This window comes from Myodes glareolus, chromosome 25, assembly GCF_982192425.1.
Source record: "Myodes glareolus chromosome 25, mMyoGla1.1, whole genome shotgun sequence".
NCBI lineage: Eukaryota > Metazoa > Chordata > Mammalia > Rodentia > Cricetidae > Myodes > Myodes glareolus.
Window position 1 is genome coordinate 27,709,034 of NC_142050.1, and position 19,496 is coordinate 27,728,529.

A 19,496-nucleotide genomic window follows, 5' to 3' on the forward strand; every position below is an offset into this window, starting at 1 on the left:
GATGGCATTTTTCCAGGGAGAAGATTATCTGTTCATACCAGAGGCTCTGGGATTGACCTCAGCACCACCTTGAATCAGGGCAGTAGCACACAGGCCTGGAATGCCAGCACTCCAGAGGCAGAAGCAAAAAGATCAAGGGTTCAAGTCAATCTTGGCCTAGCAAGGTTTTAGATAACTACTTGAGACCCTGTTTCAACACAGTTCTGATATCCACCCTTTACTAATTTCATTACTTCTAGTCTCTCTGTGTGTAGACTGAAAGAATCAGCCAAAGAAACCCATCCTGGCCCTTTTGCTAACCAGAGTTAGCAAAAGAAACACTTTAGCTCTGAACCCAGAACCAAAGAAACACACCCTAACCCTGAAACCAGAGCCACAAATACACTTTGGCCCTGAAACCAGAGCCAGATCTGCCCCTGACCAACTAAGCTAACCAATCCCTGAGCAGGAAAATTAACCATATTCATAGTCCATGGCAGAAGAGTTTGACTAGAACACCTTTATTATAGAGAGCTGTACTTAGAAACAAAATTAAAATGATTATGGAAGGAATTTGTAGCCCTTTCAGGCAAGAATCAATTTATAGCCTTTAAGTCAGAGTAAATTTGTCGTGAAATCATCCATAGCATGGAACATAACAGCTTCCTCTGTTTTTAATCTTTATTTGCAAACTTACCTACTATCCTAGTTTGGTTTCTGTATTACTGTTTTTTCTGTTGCTGTGAGGAGACATCATGACCAAGATAACTTATAGAAGAGTTTGTTGTGGCTCACAACTCAAGAGGGTTAAAGTCCATAGCCATCATGACAGGGAGAATGGCAGCAGGCAGGCATAATGCTGGAGCACCAGCTGACAACTTACATCTGATCCACAAACATGAGAAGTACAGAGAGAGAGAGCTAACTGGAAATAGAGAGGACTTTTGAAACCTCAAAGTGACACAGCTCCTCCAACAAGGCCACACAACCTCATCATTCCCAAACAGTTCTGCCAGCTAGGAACCAAATATTCAAAGATATGAGTCTGGGGGGGGGGGGGTCGTTCTCATTCAAACCACCATAGTTTCTGTTGGTGTCATGGAGGAAAGTTTCTGACTTACAAGTTATAGTTGATCGTCATCAAGGAAAGTCAAGACTAGAAATTCAAGACCAGAGAGAAACTGAAGCAGAAACAGTAGAGGAACTGTTCCCTTTGTCGTATTCAGCAGTTTTTCTTATACACCTCAAGTCCACCTGCCCAGAGGTGGCAGCGGGCCTCCTACATCAACTAACAATAAGAAATGCCCCACAGACATGTCCATAGGCCAAGCTGATGAACACAATCCCTCAATTGAGTTGCTTTCCTCTCAGGACTCTATAGTTTGTCTCAAGTTGACAGAAACCAACCAGTACAATTGACCTCTTATCAACTTGAAATACAAACACATCACTATCCAACCATAACCTTTTCTTTTTTGTTTGTCCCCAAGAACTAATGTTAATATCATAATATAAAACACAGTCCAACTTGAAAAGTTCAGCAACCTTTAAATTTTCAATGCTCTAAATATCCCAGATCTCCTTTAAAAATCCAGTATCTCAATTGTGGGCTCCTATAAAATCTAATATAATCTGAGTTTGTGGTCAGCCTGGTCTACATAGTAATTTTCAGGACAGCCAGAGCTAGATAATAGAGACACTAGATAATTGAGACACTGTCTCAAAAAAGTGGCAATCAACAATTTTTGCTTCTTATATTTTTGTTCCTTAAATAAATAATACCTCATCCTAGGATGCAAAAATATCCACTTTCTAATAATGGTTATGCTTAATTAATTTGCTTTGGAACTCATTGGAATGTTGTATATTTGGTTATCATGACGAAAGCTGAAAAACCAATGGATAAAGTAATCAGACTCATTTTTTTTGGCAAGAGAGTGGCAGGCAGAGAGACGATAATAGTGCTCATCACAGACATCAGGACCATCGTGTAGCGGCTTCCAAGTGTGTGGAATCTGAATATTTATTATGTTGAAAGTAGTTCTTCCTTTCCATGATTTCTCAAGTTTGTTGTTTCACGTAATCTGGAGGCCCAGACTGTAGGTTCACCTAAAGTTGCTCTCGTTTCTGGCTGCTGCACTCTTCCTTGAATGTATCAGTTGCATGGTGAGCCATCTTCCCTGAGAGTATTTTTGTCACACCATTCTGCAGAGAGATTGCTGCCCTACTTAGAAACTTGCTTTGCTGCTACTTACCTATCTTCAGTTATTACTTGCCAGTTCTTTTTTTTTTAAGTCAGTTTCTTTACCTCCCCCTCCCCTAGTTCTTTGACAGTCCCCTCCTCTCACAATTGATGTCATTGTCTCATGATTCATTGTGTGGAAAGAATGAACCTCTTAGATGTAAATTCTTTCATCCCATTATCACCAAATCCATAAAGCTGTCTATGTTATACTTTTGTTCTTCTCTTGTTGCAAAAGATGAATATATTATTCGGGCATCATTCCGTCTACCACACATTCATTTTTCTCTTAATGGATGATCAATGTTGTACATCCTTAATGTAGAAAAGATAGAAAATGCACCAGCAATTTTGGAACCATTAAGTCTTGTTAGTCCCTTAATAGGAACTTGACAGTTGGCCGTCTGTATCCCCCCAGCTCCGCATTTGTGAATTCGTGGACTGCAGACTGAAGATATTAAAAGTTGTGTCTGAATACTTTGACTTTTTCTCTTGTCATTCTTCATCAAACACTATAATATAACTGAAAGAAAGCATTACAACTCAGATGGAAAGGTATCCTGGCAGTTGGGAGCCAGGGAATACCACAGAGTCACACCACACATCAAACCTCACACAAGAGATTTATTGGGAGGGGAAAAAAAAGCAGGATGGCTACCTGTGCTTGGACAAGAAACAGTGGAGAACACAGGACACAGGCTTATATAGACTTTCTTGGGGAAGGTGCTGGAATTTTTCAGGGTGGAGCTTTCAGGGGTGGAGATGGTAGATGTCACATCCAGAGATTGGGCTTTTTATTGTATAGGGTTGAGGGCTGGGTCCAGCAGTGAGGGCAGTTAGAGTGTCCTGTCAGTGGAAGCTGGCAGTTGGAGATACTCGGGGGAGGGGGCTGATCACTAGTGTGGCTTGAGGGGATTACAATAACTACTCACATAGCTTTTATATTTTATTATTTATTTTGAACTATCTAGAGATGTGTTATACAGAAGATATGTGTTCTACATAATACAAGACCATTTACTTAAGTATCAGATTTTGATATGAGGGGGAGAAGGATCCTGGAGGCAGTCTCCACCACCAACTATTGAGGGAAGAATTATCTAATAACTCCCTGTTGATTCCAAAGGGTTTCTGAACACTTAAGGGACCCCCAAAAGTGAAGGACAAAGCTGGGCATAATGTCATATGCCTTTATTCTGAAATTCAGGGAACTGAATTGTCATATGCTTGAAGCCAATCTTGGCCATCCAAGACTACGTAGTAAGCTCTATCTAAAAGAGGAACAAAAGAAGAAGAAAATCACAGACCGATGTTTCAGCCAACCGCCACCCTCTAAATGAGTGCTGTAAGAATCTAAGGGAAGTTAGTTAATTTCTCTAGATGTTGGCTTCTGGGGTTACAGACAAGCACCACCACACCTGAGCATAGGGTTTTATGCATCCTATCACAGAGCTCCATTGCCGCCCTCAGACAACCCTGGTACTGGAATGTTCTTATCTGTGCGTGGAATATAGCTATATTACCTTCTAAAATTTTATCAAGCCTACAATTTTTTGATTTGTGTCCTTTCAATGTAGAGAAATTATGTTTCTAGAAGGTTTATTTAAAAGGAAAGAATATAGGGAAAACTCTGTATTTGACATTTATTTAATAGTAACACATTTCAGTATTTTACATGCCACTTTCAACACCCAATTCTATAATAAAATTGAGAACTGTTAGTGTACATTTTTTTTTCTGATTCTGATTTTTTTTTTTTTAAGATTTTAAGAAGGTTTGAAGGTACAGCTTGACTTCTCTGTGAGGCAGGTTTGGCTTGTGGTGCTAAGTGTGCAGCGAACTGAACTCTGACCTAAGTAGATCTGTGTTTGCTATGTCAGGAGAATTGTGGAATTAAGTCTACACTCCACTCCCAGGTTCTAAAAGGCTTAAGGAAATGAAGACAGTAGCTTGGTGCTCAAGTACACTCCAGTCTCTTAATTGCTTAGCTGAGAAGCCTGGTTAGGTGGGTAAGTGCCGAGAAGGTGCCCTAAGCTGAGCTAGTTCCTACTTGGTTATACTTGTTTCTGTTTGTTTTGTCACTTCTTACATCTGTTTCCCTTTTCCTCTCTTTTACCTTTGAGGGACCTGTCCTCTATTTTTTTATTTTATTTTATTATTTTCTCTTAGTTAGCAACTTATTTTGGCAGTGTACATTCACTGCTCGTTTACTAAATGTTAGGCACTTGGAATACAGGAATAAGATCAGTGGTTTTCAACCTGGGGTCGTGGCCCTTTGGGGAGGTCAGAGTACAACTTTCTGGGATCAGTTCTCACCCTTCGTGTCTGTTTTGAGACAAGATCTCTGTGTCTTGCTGGTGCCTCCAGGTGAGCTGGCCTGTGAACTGGGTGATTTTCCTGCCTCTGCCTCATGGTTTTCTGTAGTGACACTGGGCTTCCAGGTGCTCACCACTGCATTTGGCTCATTATGTGGGTTCCAGAAGTGCACAAGGATCGGGCTTGCATGACAGGCACCCACTAAGCCATTTCCCTAGCTCTATTTGTTTGATATTTTGAGACAAGTTTTCATGCCCAGGTTGACCTCCCACCTGCCTTAAACTTCTGATCTTTCTGTTTTATCTTCTGAGTGTTGGGTTTATAGCATGCCACTGAGGCTAGAGTAGAGTTCATTCCTAACATAGATCAGAAGCTGAAAATGTGTACTGAAGGAATTTACAGCTAAGCTGTAAAATTTGAGAGGCACATTCGTGTTCTGTGAGCATTTGCTCACTGTATGGAAGTAGGAGAATATGGAGAGCTAGGGTTCTTGCAGAAGCCAAGGCAAAACATGCTAGGATTGGAACTTGATTTTGAGTACAATGAGGCAGGGAGCATTATAAACAAGAAAGTGATATGATCAGATTTAAAACAAGCAAGCTGTTGGTAGTCATGTATAAAACTAAGCTGAATTGAACATGCCAATCTAGACAGGAGTGGAATTATCTCAGTTCTCAGAGCTGCATCTCAGCACTCTGGGCATCAACTGAGACTAAGTCAGATTAGAATTCTAAGAAGATTTCAACAAATGCCTTTTGGTTAGCACACTTGTCTTTGGGTAGCATTGACTTTTAGATGGACATGATTATGGTCAGGCCTCAGGCAGCTGCTATTAGGAAGAAAGGAGATACAGCAAGAGATATTGTGGCATGTGTGTGTTCTTCCCTCTATTAGCCCCACTCTTCACACATACCAATAACTCCTATATCTCTCTTTTCTTTCCACTTTAATGGAGCTTCTCTGATGTTACATTCCTAATACATGATCAGTGCTCCTGCCACATCCCATACTGACCTTTTCTTGGATAATGCGTTTTCTTACATTGAATGATTGGCTGTCGTGATGGGAGTTGAATCCAGGCCCTGTTCATGCCAGACAAGCATTTCACTGAGCTATGTCCAACTCTATCTCTGCCCTCCCCCCCGTGCTGTAGATTGAACCTGTAGACATCTTGAAGGCAGGGACTGTCTCTAGGCTTCTAGCTCAAGATAAACATCATGAATATTCATAGTTTGATTAAATGAATGAATTCACTACGCAAGAAGAAAAGAGATTTGGGGCTGAGAATGTAGTTGGTAGAGTACTTACTTGCCTAGAGGCTCAGGGTTTGATTCCCAGCCACTTAAAACTGTTCTTTGTGCTGGGCGGTGGTGGCACACCTTAAATCCCAGCACTCAGGGGGCAGAGGTAGGCAGTAATGACAATGTATCCGTGTTGAATCTTCAGAACACAGGACTGAGTGGTGAGTGCATGGGGATGTAGACAGGAGGGAAGCTAATGTCATGCTGCTGTATTAGCATTGGTATCTCAAGCCTGAAGACATGTGGAAGCATTCTGTTCTGACAAGATGCTTGAGGTAAACAACTTATAAAAGAGGAAGTCATTTTGTGTCCTGGTTTCAGATGTTCGTCTGTGGTCATATGGCCACAGTGCTTTGGGCCTGTGGTGAGCGGCCAAACTTCCTGGCAGGAGTGCTTCTGTTGTCTCATGGAAGTTAGGAAGCAAAGAAAGAGGAAGGGGCCAGGGTCCAATAGCCCTTTCAAAGGCACAGCCCCAATAGCCCAGTACCTTCCAATTAGTCCCCGTCTCTTAAAGCTTCCACTACTTCCTAATAGCACCAAAAGCAGATGACCAAGCCTTCAACACATCCAGACCATAACCAGCCAAGGAGATCTGAGGCCTAACCATTCTAACCAGCTTCATAACTTAGTAGATTGATCTTTGAACTCAGCTGGATGAGAACTTTAGACTTTAATAACCACTAGCCATGTAATTAAAGAATCATGGCTGCTTTTTCGTATGGCCTCTGAGAAACTAAATGAATTAGAAATGTTTTGATATTTCACAGTTCACTCTTTTCCTCAGTTTATCTTGAGAATCCTCAGGTGATTCCCAAAGTCTAATATAGCTGTGGTGATAATCTTAGGAGATTCTCTCACTCAGTGTCCTGTGCCTTATGACTCGACACACAGTGACTTCTCTGGTGCTAGTGCTTCTCTGGCTCTGCCTCTAGAAATCCTAGCTTTCTGTCTTCTCAGCCCTGAGCACATGCTCACCCTGACTCTGGGTTAGCCGACATGATCTTGGAGGTTATGATCACACTGTCAGGTCACCACTGGTTGGAACACAGCTGGTGTACAGGGCATTTAGCTGTCCTTGGAGTTAAAGTGAGCTTCTCCTGAGCTGTTCTGATGTTGGTGGCTTCCAGAGCTAGTGTGGTTTGTTGACATTGCTACTGCCTCACCTAAATGATACTGTTCTATAATCGTGTGTAATAGTATCACTCCTGCTCTGGTTGTAGATGCTCCTTCTAGAACCCGTTGTAGTGATTTGTAATTCTATTGGAATCAAGTTCCTAGTGGATACCTATCCCTATATCTTAGATATTACATAGTTCACGTCATTTAATACACCCTAAGTTCTTAGATATAATAGCCATTGTGTTTTCATTTTAAAGGCAGTACAGAAAGGGAGAGGGTAAAGTTGTAGCTTTGAAGTGAAGTCTGTTGTAGTTAAAATATACAAAAAAGTTATAATGTTTGCACTGCCAAAGTGGTATACTTTCTTGGGTTTATTGCTAATCATAGTGTCCTTCAAAGTCATTTGCCCCCGTGGTTTACCACTACCATAAAGGTAGCAGTAAATGATTGTCCACTCAGTCATTATGCAGGGAATATAAACAAGAGTATCTGGTAACTTGCTGGTTGTTGAAATGTGTAAATCTAAGGGTTAGGCTCCCCTTCAGCAATAACACAGACTTTTGACCTTGTTTTGTTCTTAAAGACTGCATTATGATGTAGATCAGAATAGTTTGTAAGTGATTCAAATCAAACTGTGGAGAGTAGATCATGCGTTCCTGCAGAGGTAATACAATAAGGATTAAATACCTTTAAAACCCCACCATGAAATAGGTCAGTAATATTAATCCTTAGAAGATAATATACCAAATCCTATAAAATGGATGTAAACATTTTGAATATATTCATGCAAGTTGTCCCTAGCACACAGAATTTTAGAACTTATGTGATAGTTTGTTAGGTTCCTCCTACAAGCCAGGCACTACAGTCAAAGTCAGAGTTGGCTATGCCCCTAGATGTCAGCAGTCTAATGAGTGAACACGTGGATGCAGCCACTATGATGAAGAAGGCTAGGAGTGGTGATGTGGTCAAAGAACAATATTAAAGGAAAGAGACAGTCCTCATTTTAGGTGCAGTTCTATGAGAACACTATTGTTCCAGCTGAATCTGGATGAGTGAGGGTGAAGGAAGTAAAGGTATAAACTAAACACATTTGCGTAAGGAAATGTCATGAGCAAAGACCTGAGGTGGGAAAGGACGTGGCATAGTGATGACATTATTTAAGAGATGATATTATTAATGGCAATTATGGCCTTAGTATATGTGCTCTTTCTAAAGTCCCCATCAGACTGGGAGATTGCTGTTTAACTTTCATTTTCTGGATTGGAAAACTGGTGGGATAGCAATAATAAATCAGTGGCAGCATCTGGATTCTCACCCAAAACTATCTGATTACAAAACCAGCTTGCTCATGGCTGCCATCTGTATTCCTCCCTCCACCGCAGGAAACAGCAGGTAATACAGCTCACCTGGTCTAGGCTGCTGGTCAGATATTGGAATTCTGCCTTCTCTGGCATCTTCCAACAGCTCTTCCTGAGTGCTACAATGCTTTGCTCTGTTCCCATACCTAAAGAATTCTTTTAAGCTATGAAGGCCAGAAGTGAACAAGACTGTAATAATAATTATATTATGATTATTAGCTTCCATTAAATTATCCTCTACAAAGCCGGACGGTGGTGGCGCACACCTTTAATCCCATCACTCGGGAGACAGAGGCAGGCGGATTCCTGTGAGTTCGAGGCCAGCCTGGTCTACAAGAGCTAGTTCCAGGACAGGCACCAAATACTACGGAGAAACCCTGTCTCGAAAAATAAAAAAAAAATATCTATAACATGAAGGTTGGCTTGTTGGGGTATCTGTCCCGCCCAGTATCCCAAGCCCCAAAGAAAATCACCCACAGGACTCCATAAGATTATAAACTGATTGGCCCATTAGCTCAGCCTTCTTACTGACTAATTCTTACATCTCATGGTAACCCATAATTCTTGTCTGTGTTAGCCATATGGCTTGGTACCTTTTCCAGCTGTCAGCTCACATGTTGCTTCTTCAGTGATCTGGGCAGGAATGGCAGAGGGAGCTTCCTGCTTCCCAGAATATTCCTGTTCTCATTGCCCTGCCTCCACTTACTGTCTGCTTGACCCACCTATACTTCCTGCCTGACCAATCAGCGTTTTATTAAAATACATGATTGACAGAATACAGATAATTCTCCCACACCACTTCCCCTTCTTTTTTTTAAAAAAAAAAAACAACAAAGGAAAATATCCATAGTCCACTTTTTGGGAATGTGGGCATAGTATTCCAGGCTACTTCCTGCTGATTGGGGGCGCTGATGATCTTATGGGGACATAAAGAAAATTCAGAGTTATAATCAAGTTCTGACTGGAGTATCCTGTGAGTCTTGATCATCTCAGGCAGCAGTCTTGAACCTGTTCTGGATGAAGAACTCTGTCATCTGGGCCATCTGTTCCTATTGGAGATTTCTCAGGTGGTCTTCCTTTATCGAACCTGATTTTTCTTAACTCAGAATGAATCCACAGCCTCTCATTTTCTGTGGAAACAAAAGCAAAATCTCTTCTCCAAAGTAACATACCTTTTGACTTCAGTTTTGAAGCCAAGATATTTTCAAAATTCCTATCTTGGGTTAGTTCAGCAGCATTTATAAACAAAAGTCTTTTAGCAGCTGTTTCTCCTTCCTCAGGATTCAAACAATTTAAAGAGAGCATAATAACATACAATATTAAGATTCTCTGTGTATTTTCCATCTTTATTCGGCTTTATTTTAACTTTTATTTCTTTTATTTTAACTTTTACTTTTTGAGACAGATTCTCTGTATATCTTTGTCCTGGAATAACTCTGTAGACCAGGCTGTCCTTGAACTCACAGAGATCTGTCTGTCTCTGCCTCCCAGGCACTGGGATTAAAGGCGTGTACTACCACACCTTAAAGTCACAGAGGTCAATTTACCTCTGCCTCCCAAGTGTTGGGATTAAAGGTGTATACCACCACACCCAACTACTCTCTTTTTTTACTTTAAGAACTTTAACTTTTATCCTGCATATATTTTTAACACACTGTAAACCATTTAGAGGTTTTCTTCCTCTTTGAATCTCTCTTTACTGTATATCTCTCTTTTTCTGACCACATGAGTCTTTAATGGGTAGGACTAAAGCTGTGGCTTTGACAGTTAGATCCAGCCCATTCCTTAGCTTTCCAGCCTCATGGCTGAGATACCAGCCAGAGCTATATTCACTGCCACAACTCTATCTATGGCGTTTCAAGGTCCTTGCCAGCAAGCAAGCTGCAGCATTCTGCTCACAGACCACACTCAGTCGGACTGCCTGCCTGAAAGAGTCAAAGTTTGCCCTGGCAGGACGGCCCAGAAAGCTGGCATTTTAAAACAGCACAGCTTTTTTCCTGATATGGCTGAAAACTGAAAAGCATGCGTTCAGCTTTTCCTCAACACCATTTAAATATTTCGTGGCAGGACCTCTTAAAAGAGCTGCAAGGTTTTGCAGCTAAAGCTGAGTCAAGAAGTGTCTCTTAGATGAGAGCATTTGCTTGCCTCTAGCAAGCAGAACTGACCTGAGAAATTGTTGCTACCAACAAAACATGCTTTACTCTATTCTTTCCCAAGCTTTCTCAGGCTTTCTGTGGATGCAGTTATCCACATGGGTGCCATATGTAATGTGAGTAGTGCTGGGCCAGCAAGATAGCTCACCAGGTAAAGGTAAAGGTGATCTGATGTCAAAACGTTGTCCTCTGCCCCCCACACATCTGCTTTGACAACACTTCTGTGCACATTCATCATGCAAATACATAATAACAATGAATATTTTTCCTTTATACAGCATCTCACTATGTATCCCTGGCTGTCTTGGAACTCACTGTGTATGTAGATCAGACTGACCTCAGACTCACAGAGATCTGCCTGCCTCTGTCTCCTGAGCGCTAGGATTATAGGCATGTGCCTCTTCGCCCAGCATTATTGTTGTTGTTATTTTTACAGAGTCTCTGGTGGTTCCAGGTCCATGATATTGGGCTTCCTATGGTAGGGACTGAATCTAACTAGGGCCTTGCACATGTTAGACTACTGCTTTACCATCTAGCAATTCTCTCGACCTTTTGTGGGACTCTTCCTGTGTTGCTTTCTCAAACTGGCCTCATACTCACTATGTAGCTGTGTGTAATCTTGAACTCGTGATCATCTTGACTTCATCTCCTAACACTGGGATTACAGGAATGCACCACCAGGCCTATCATCTCCATGGTATTTTGCTCCTCCTCCAGGGTCTCACTGTGTAGACCAAGTTGATCTCAAACTCTTTGTTTGACCCTCTGCCTTTGTTTCCAGAGTGCTGGGATTACAGGCTTGACCTCTGTGGTACTCTTTTTTTAACTAATTAAATTTATTAATTTATTTTACATCTGGACCAAAGTTTCCCTCTCTCCTACCTTCCCTTTCCTTCCCCTTCCCCCCTCCCCACTACAATCCACTCCTCTTCTGTTTTTGTTCAGAAGGGAGCAGGCCTCTCATGGGTGTCAGCAAAGCATGGCATATCAAGTTGAAGTAGGAATAAGCTTCTGCCCCTTGTATTAAGGCTGGGCAAGGTGACCATGTATGAAGAATAGGTTTCCAGAAGCCAGCCAAAGCATTAGGGATATAGGAGTGTCACAAGTAGACCAAGCTACACAACTGTCACACATATGTAGTGGACCTAGATTGGTCCCATGCAGACTCCCTGGCTGTTAGTCCAGACTCTGTGAGCTTCTATGAGCCAGGTTAGTTGTTTCTGTGGTTAATTGTTACCTTGTGATGTCCTTGATGTCCCTGGCTCATACAATCCTTCCTCCCGCTCTTCTTCAGGGTTCCCTGAGCTCAGCCCAATGTTTAGCTGTGAGTCTACGTCTGTTTCTATCCGTTGCTGGATGAAGTTTCACTAATGACAACTGGGCTAGGCACCAATCTATTAGGCATCATTACACTGACATTCCCCCACCCCCAATCCTGTTTGATTCTATCCTAGGTCTCTGGGTCCTGGCGCTCCAGGCAGCATCAGGGGTGGGCGCACTCTCATGACATGGGTCTGAGGCTGGACCAGTCACTGGTTGGTCACTCCCACAATCTCTCCATGTCACCCTTATCCCCCCCATTTCCCCCAGGCATGACAGACTGTAGGTCTGTAGGTCAAAGGTTGTGTGGCTGGGTCAGCATCCCAACCCCTCCACTGGAAGCTATGAATCCACCATTGCTAGGAGTCTTAGCTGGGGTCATCCTTGTGGATTCCTGGGAGTTTCCTTTGTACCAAGTTTCTACCTGTCCCCCTTTCCAGTCATCTCTTTCAGTACTCTTCCTCTTCCATCCGTCCCTCAGCCTGATCCCTCATGTTCCCATCTCCACCCAGCCCAGTACACCCGCAAGATCACTTCTATTTCCCATTTTCCGTGAGATCCATGTGCCCCCCCCCCCGGGCCCTCCTTGTTACTTAGCCTTTGACAAAGTCCAAGAGTCTTTCATGATAAAAGTCTTAGAAAGATCAGGGATACGAGGGACATACCTAAAAATAAAGGCAGTATGCAGCAAACTGAAAGCCAACAAAGATTACATGGAGAGAAACTTAAACTAATTCCTCTAAAATCAGGGACAAGAGTAGGCTGTCCACTCTCTCCATATCTATTCATTATAGTACTTGATGTTTTAGCAAAAGCAATAAAATAACTTAAGGAAATCAAGAGGATACAAATTGGAAAGGAAGACGTCAAAATGTCTTTATAGCTGTTTATAGATGATATGATAATATACACAAGTAACCAGAGAACCCCTAAAACTGATAAACACCTTCAGGGATGTGGTTGGAGATAAGATTTACCCCTCCCCCCAAATCAGTAACCTTCTTATATACAAATGATAAATGGACTAAGCAAAAAATCAGGGGCACAACACCCTTCACAATAGCCACAAACAATATAAAATACCCTATGGTACTCTTATTGGATAACAACCTCTAGAAATAAACTAAGCAAATATGTGAATATATATATAGCACATATGTTATATATATGTTTATTTACATATGTTATATATGTGTGATATATATACTGTTTCTCAGGTTACGTCTCTTTCCAGATTTCAGAAAGGAGGACACTTACTTGTATGGGGGAACATAATGCAGAGTAAATAATTAGATGGTTGCACAGGGAGGGACACTGTTGGCATCCTGTCTTCCTGATACCAAAACTATGAGGAAAAATCAGCATTGGACTTGAGGCACTCCTCTGAAAACCCTGGGTCTCCTGTATGCCCATCCTGGGAATGGGGGTGGGTCCTGACTAGCTTCTGTGAAGCATTTCAGTCAGCATTGTGCTGTTTCTGCAACCAAGCCCCCTTAGACCTTCCTGTACATCCCACAGGCAGCCAGCAGAGGGAGCTGTGGTCCCAGAACTTTTTCACATTACTTAGAAGTTTTGACTTTGTAAAAATCATCTTCCCTGGCTTCATCTGAACGTCTGATGCAATAAGAATTTAACTTGAGATAGGTGGTGGTGCCAGCCCCCTGGTGGGAACAGACAGGGATCTTCTGTAGCTGTTCGAACTTGAAAGCCATAAGGAACTCTGATTTCAAGGAAACGCCTGTTTACTGTACTGATCCAAATCAGCAGCTCTCAAGAAAGGGGTGTTGCCTCCTTGACCTCATCTTTATTGATCTTGGTATCAGCACTTCCAGTGACGTGTCTGAGGGGCGGGAGAAAATTAACCAGGGCCTTATACTCAGGGAAGAAAGGCAGCCTGTTGCTGCAGGAAGCCCCACAGAGGAGTGGGCTGGAGTGCCCTGCAGGAACTGCAGTACAGAGCTTTGCATCTGCTCTGATTTTCAGTGGCGGGCAGAAGGCTTTGAGGTTGGCTGGTGAGAGATTTGCCAGGCAGCTGGCTCCCGATCTTAATTTGAACAGGAAGCTTCTGTGAAAAGAGATAACAGCTTCTTTTAACCCCCAACCTTCCGAGTCACTAGGCCGGAGTATTCTTTGGGCCCTCAGGTAACCCTGGCCTTTCCAAACCGGCTTCAGGACATACCTTACCCAAGCCTGCACTATGGAGGAGAAGTGGGACGGTAAAGAGGGCACCTCTGCTTTCCACATGCCTGAGTGGATGGTGAGTTCTCCTGTCCTTTGTCCTGTCTACTGTTTCTTGATAGCAAAGGAGAGCCTTTTTCTGACAGGTGACAAGGACCATCTGTAAGAAGCTACTGTTGAGATCTCTGCTGGAAAAACAGTATTACTCCTCTGATTAGCTTCTTTGCACTGGGTCCCTCCTGCTTCTTAATTGCCAGGGAAACTGAAGGCCTGTTCAGGGCAGGCAGGCCAGGGCCAAGCCTGACTGCTTGGGTGGGCAGGGGCTGATGTATGTGAGTGTACTACAGAAGTGGATTATTCTTCGATTGTTCTGTATTCTCAAAGTTAATACTCAATTGTGCCTCGTGGCTGTAAAATAAGAAAGAATATGGGAAAAGGAGGACACAAACCTAGAACTTGTAAAAGTGTTGCATTCTCCAGTCTCTGAAGAAATTTAAGCGTTTCTCCCTCACCTGTCTATTTTTTTCCTTTAGTCAGCTCTTCTTTGTGTATTGCTACAAGGCAAGAACTTTACTTCTTTTCATATAGGTCTCCCAGATACCATATTTGCCTGATAAATAGTTTTAGTAAAAGAATAATTAAGTTGATATTTGATGATAAGAACTAGCACATAAAACCAAATATCATGGAGCATGGTGGCACAAGTCTGTCATCCTATACACTTGGGGCAGCAGCAAGAAGATCGGAAGTTCAAGGCCAGCCTCAGCTACATAATGAGTTTGAGGCTATCCTGGGCTCTAGCTGGTCTGTCTCACAAACAAAGAATAGTGACAATAAAATTGACTTTCTGGATTTGATTTCAAGTGTTGATTTTGAAACCTTTTAAGTTGCCTTTTGCCATTGGTGGGGGTACATGTGCCACAACTACAAGTGGGTGTCGGAGAACAGTCTGCAGCAGTCAGTGCTCCCCCCTGGAGCTCAGGCGGGTTTGGCAGCAGTGCCTCTGTCTGTTCTCTGCCCTTCACTGTTGATTTGAACACTCCTTCGGGTCCTAACTGGTTTTTTTTTTTTTTTTTTGGTTTTTTTTTTTTTTTTTGGTTTTTTTTTGAGACAGGGTTTCTCTGTACCTAACTGTTTTTTTTTTTAAAACTTTAGTCTGACTTCTTGGACCCCCTCTCTATTCTTCCCAATTGTAAACTTGTTACACTTTTACAACATAGTCGGAGTTCTCTTTAGTGTTTGTAGAGTTAGGGACTTAAAATAACTATTAAAGCAATGTTTACATATATACCAGCTCTAATAAAGGCTCAGCAGAGAATTCTGAGCATTGTTTTGCTACTATGTCATTTTTATGGAGGCTATTGCTGTTGTTTTTAAAATATTTTAGAACACTGTGCTCATTTTAAAATTATTTGATGGAAAGAAATTCTATTCATCCATAAGATCCTTCCAAATGTAGTGATTTAGATTACTGGAAATGAGTTACTTAATTATTCTGGCTAGCTTTTTAATTCTTGTTTTAGTTTTGCTTCTTTGTTTTTGAATCTCTAGCTACTTAGTGCTAATACCAGAGAGTAGGAAATTTGGTATTGTTACAGGAGGGACCTGTTTCTGTAAAGGAGTCCTGCAGAAGACCCCTACTGAGCATAACTGTGCCACTGCAGATCAATACAAGGTTTCTCGCAGCTTACACTTTGTAAGGGACAGTCCTTGTGCTCTGATGATGATCTGCTCCTGAGCCTGTGTCCTTTTACCTTGTCTCTGTTTATGTGGACAGGAAAACAACCTTAAGGTTCTTAGGACTGCTGCTTAAGGCGTGTGACCCAGGGCTTCCTAGTGTGTGGAGGACATTTTAAATGTTTTAATGTATCTCTCTCACCTAGCCCTTTATTTCAAAAACTAGAAAAGTGCCTTTAATCGGTAGAAGAGCAGTGGGGAACCATAGGGAGAGGCTTGTCTTCAGTAACACCATTGACTCGTTTGCTTTTTTTCTTTGTCAAAGACTTTTGAAGCTTTCTTTCAGATACTGCACAAGTCATTAACTTCTGACCGGTCTGAAGGTGACCCTGCCACCTGCTTAGCCAGCAGTTAGCCACTGTGCGCCTCTAGTGCTGGCCTATAGATTCCCAGACCTCATCTGCAAACTGCAGAAGTACCTTTTAATTCCCAATAGAAAACTCTGGAGCCAGCTCCCACATGGGCCCAAAATATCAAGAAAGTTTTGGTAAATATCTGCCTTGCATTCATACCCTAATATGTAATACATACATGTTAGTGTAATGAACTCACCAGTGCCATGGCTTTGCTACCAAAGGATACAGAAGCCTCTCACAAACCTTTTCTGGAAGAACACAGAGCTGAGTTGCATCCTCCCACCCAGCAGCCGTTTTAGTAATCACCACTGGATGTGTGTGCCCTGGAACTGGTAACCAGTTCAGCCATATTCTTGGGTCTTTACATGAATTCTGGAGATTGGACTAAAATCAAATCCAGACAAGAATGCTTGCCTGTGGTTGCAGGAATACAAGCTAGGACATAGTATGAAGAAACCCAAGCTCAACAAATGACAAGTTAGACCTTCTAGGTGACATTCCCAACAGTCACTGGAAACTCCTGCCAAAGCCTATTTTCATCTGAAGGATCTGCTTAGCTTTATCTAGGTGGTTAAACTGCTGGGGAGTCGGAAAACTCATCCTATATAGATTCATTAATATATTTTATCTTTCCTGATAAATCTTTATGCTTTCTTGCCAGGTAAAATATCTTGTGTTGGACCATGGAGAAGACAGTAACTGTTTTCACCTTTTAATATTTTCTCCCATCCATCCTCTCTGTAGTGCTTGGTATTTTTCTTTGTGAAATCTGGTTGCTTAACCTTCTGGAACACAGGGACAGCTTGCTGCAGAATTCTTTGGGGCAAAAGTAGTTCCTTTTATAGGTAAATTCTGTTTAGACTGTTCATTTGACTTGGAAAGAGATGTCTTCAGGAATATTTGAACAATCTCTACTTGGCAATGAGACTAAACCTTTATACTATCTCTTTTAGGAATTATAAACATCTCTGTATTCTAGATCATGAATATTTTGCTTTGAAAGAATAGAAATAGGGCTGGGGAGATGGCTCAGAGGTTAAGAGCACTAGCTTCTCTTCCAGAGGTCCTGAGTTCAGTTCCCAGCAACCATATGGTAGCTCATAACCATCTATAATGAGATCTTGTGCCCTCTTCTGGTATGTGTGCAGGCATGCAGGCTAAATAAATAAATAAATAAATATTTTTTAAAAATAATAGAAATATTAATACTTTAGGTTGTATACCATTATATAGTCCTCAAAGTCCTCGTATATCCTTATTTTGTCGGCATACGTTTGTGTGTGTGGTGGTGTGTATGTAGATGGTGGAGGACAAACTTGGGTCTTGTTTCTCAGTCACTGTCTGTCCTGGAACTCACCACGTAAGCTATGCTGGCTGACCAGCAAGCCCCAAGGATCTGCTTGTCTTTGCCTCTTAAGTGCTGGGATTAAAAACTTGAGCCACCAAACTGGCTCTCTTTACATGAATTCTGGAGATTGAACTGAGAGCAAACTCTGGCAAGAATACTGCCTACGATGCCAAAGGTTGTAAGTTCTCTTCCTAGCATCACTACTTAAATAACAACAACAAAACCACTTTGCTGTTTGTCAAATGAAGATAATAATGCCTACTTCTCAGATTCTTATACTTGGTCCAGCAAGGTGGCCCAGCAAGTAAAGGTACTTGATGTCGAGCTGATGGATCTGAGTGTAATACTCAGAGCCCACCTAGGAGAGAATTGACTCCCACAAGGTGTCCTCTGACCTCTACCCCTACACACAAAATAAATGCAATAAAAAATCTTTTAAAAGATTCTTTCATACACTAGTAGAAGTAACACGTGAGCACACGATGCACATTAGCATACCTCTTCTCCCAGAGGAGTCAATGAACTCTATTTAATATGATCTTTTCTCTGGAAAGAAAGATTATTCTTGCAAAGCAAGCCATCATTTTGACTTTTCTTGTACTCAACGAGCAGTTTTTCTCCTCTATCTTTTTTTCTTTCTCTTCTCTCTCATCAATTCATATTCCCACCCAAACCTGTAGCAGGCAATCTAGGGTAGCATTCCTCAGGCTCCTGTCAGAAATCATAATAAATAAGATGATGCTGTTTCTATTTGGCTGAATTTTTATTTGGCATGTAATAAGGTTTCTGTGATTCTGAGAACCCAGTGATACATTCTCCTTTGTGATCACACCTTCCAGGAAACTATGTTTTTATTTTGTGTGTGTGTGCATGTGAGTATGGGTGTGTGAATTCACCATATCGCATATGCACAGGAGACGTTAAGAGGGCGATTTTGGGTGTCTTTCATTGCTGTGTGCCTTATTGCCTTAAGGCAGGGTCTCTTGCTGACCCAGAAACTTGGAAGCTCGCCATTCCACTAGGCTAGCCTGTGAGCTCTCAGGGTCTGACTGTCTTCATGCCAAAGTGCTAGGGTAATGAGTACATGCAAGCCAGGCCCAACATTTTATATTAGTACTGAGAATTCCAGTTCAAGTCCCCATGCTTGCAAAACAAGGACTCCAAACCCACTGAGCCATCTCTCTAACCCCAAAATATGCTTTTTAAAAAAAAAATAAGGAAAAAGTGAACTGGTCACTCAATACTAAATAAGCATCAGTCTTGAGATAAAACTGGGTACTGAATGTAAAAAATCTGTATAGAAAATATGCAAACTTGGGCATGGTGGTACCTCTGAAAGACTAAGGAAGGAAGATCTCAAATTCAGGGCCAGTATGAGCTGCATTGTGAGACTCTGTGTCCAAATAAATGAATAGTAAATAAGTAAGTAAATAAATAGATAAATAAATATGCAATTAAGTATTAAGGAAAGAATTGAGAGTAAAAAAAAAAAATGAGAAAATTGATTTCCTTGGTGACAGAGCTGAATCTACTGTCCCCTGCCTGGCTAACTCAAGGACAGTGTATATATAGAATAGGGCTCCTGACCACTTAATACCATTAATGTTTTTTCTTCTCCTTATAAATTCCCTGATTGTTTCAGTGGCTCTGTAGTTAATTTTTTTTTCTAATGAGATGAAGCTAACTAAAATCATCTGACATAGAAAAGGAGGAGATAAAGTTAAAAGGGAACCTAATTAGCAAGTTAATTATAGCAGGAAAAGTGCATGGGTTATATAAATAAGTCATTGATGTATGCATGTATGTTGGGCCTTGGCTAGGGACTTGTTAAGGTTTGGAGGTCAGAGGAGCTGTGTAATGATGTGCTAGGAAAAATAACAATGAAGCAAAACATCCAGACTTAGGAATGGCTGATGAGCCTCTAGCACAGCTACTTTATTAAGTCCTACTGTACGGCTGAAAGGGTTGCTGGAGCTGCTTCAGAGATAGCCACCCCCCTGAAAAGAGAAAAAAAATAGTAACGAGCTGGAACCAGAGCCAACAGAACTGCTGATGAAGAAAGTTTCAAAGCCAGACCACAAGGGTCCTT

At 41.7% G+C, this 19,496-nt stretch overlaps 1 protein-coding gene across 4 annotated transcripts in view; it reads left to right on the forward strand.

Annotated features, from left to right (window-relative positions):
* Ahcyl2 (adenosylhomocysteinase like 2) overlaps nt 1-19,496 on the forward strand; it is a 169,728-nt gene that overhangs the window by 90,153 nt on the left and 60,079 nt on the right. For 2 of the 4 annotated variants that reach the window (XM_085683646.2, XM_085683647.2), the window contains exon 1: nt 13,658-14,045. The exons of the other annotated variants lie outside the window; for them this stretch is intronic. In XM_085683646.2, the coding sequence (XP_085539772.1) occupies nt 13,986-14,045 (60 nt within the window). In that variant the 5' untranslated portion in view covers nt 13,658-13,985. Of the gene's footprint in view, nt 1-13,657; nt 14,046-19,496 lie in introns of those variants that run through there. 4 annotated transcript variants of the gene reach the window in all.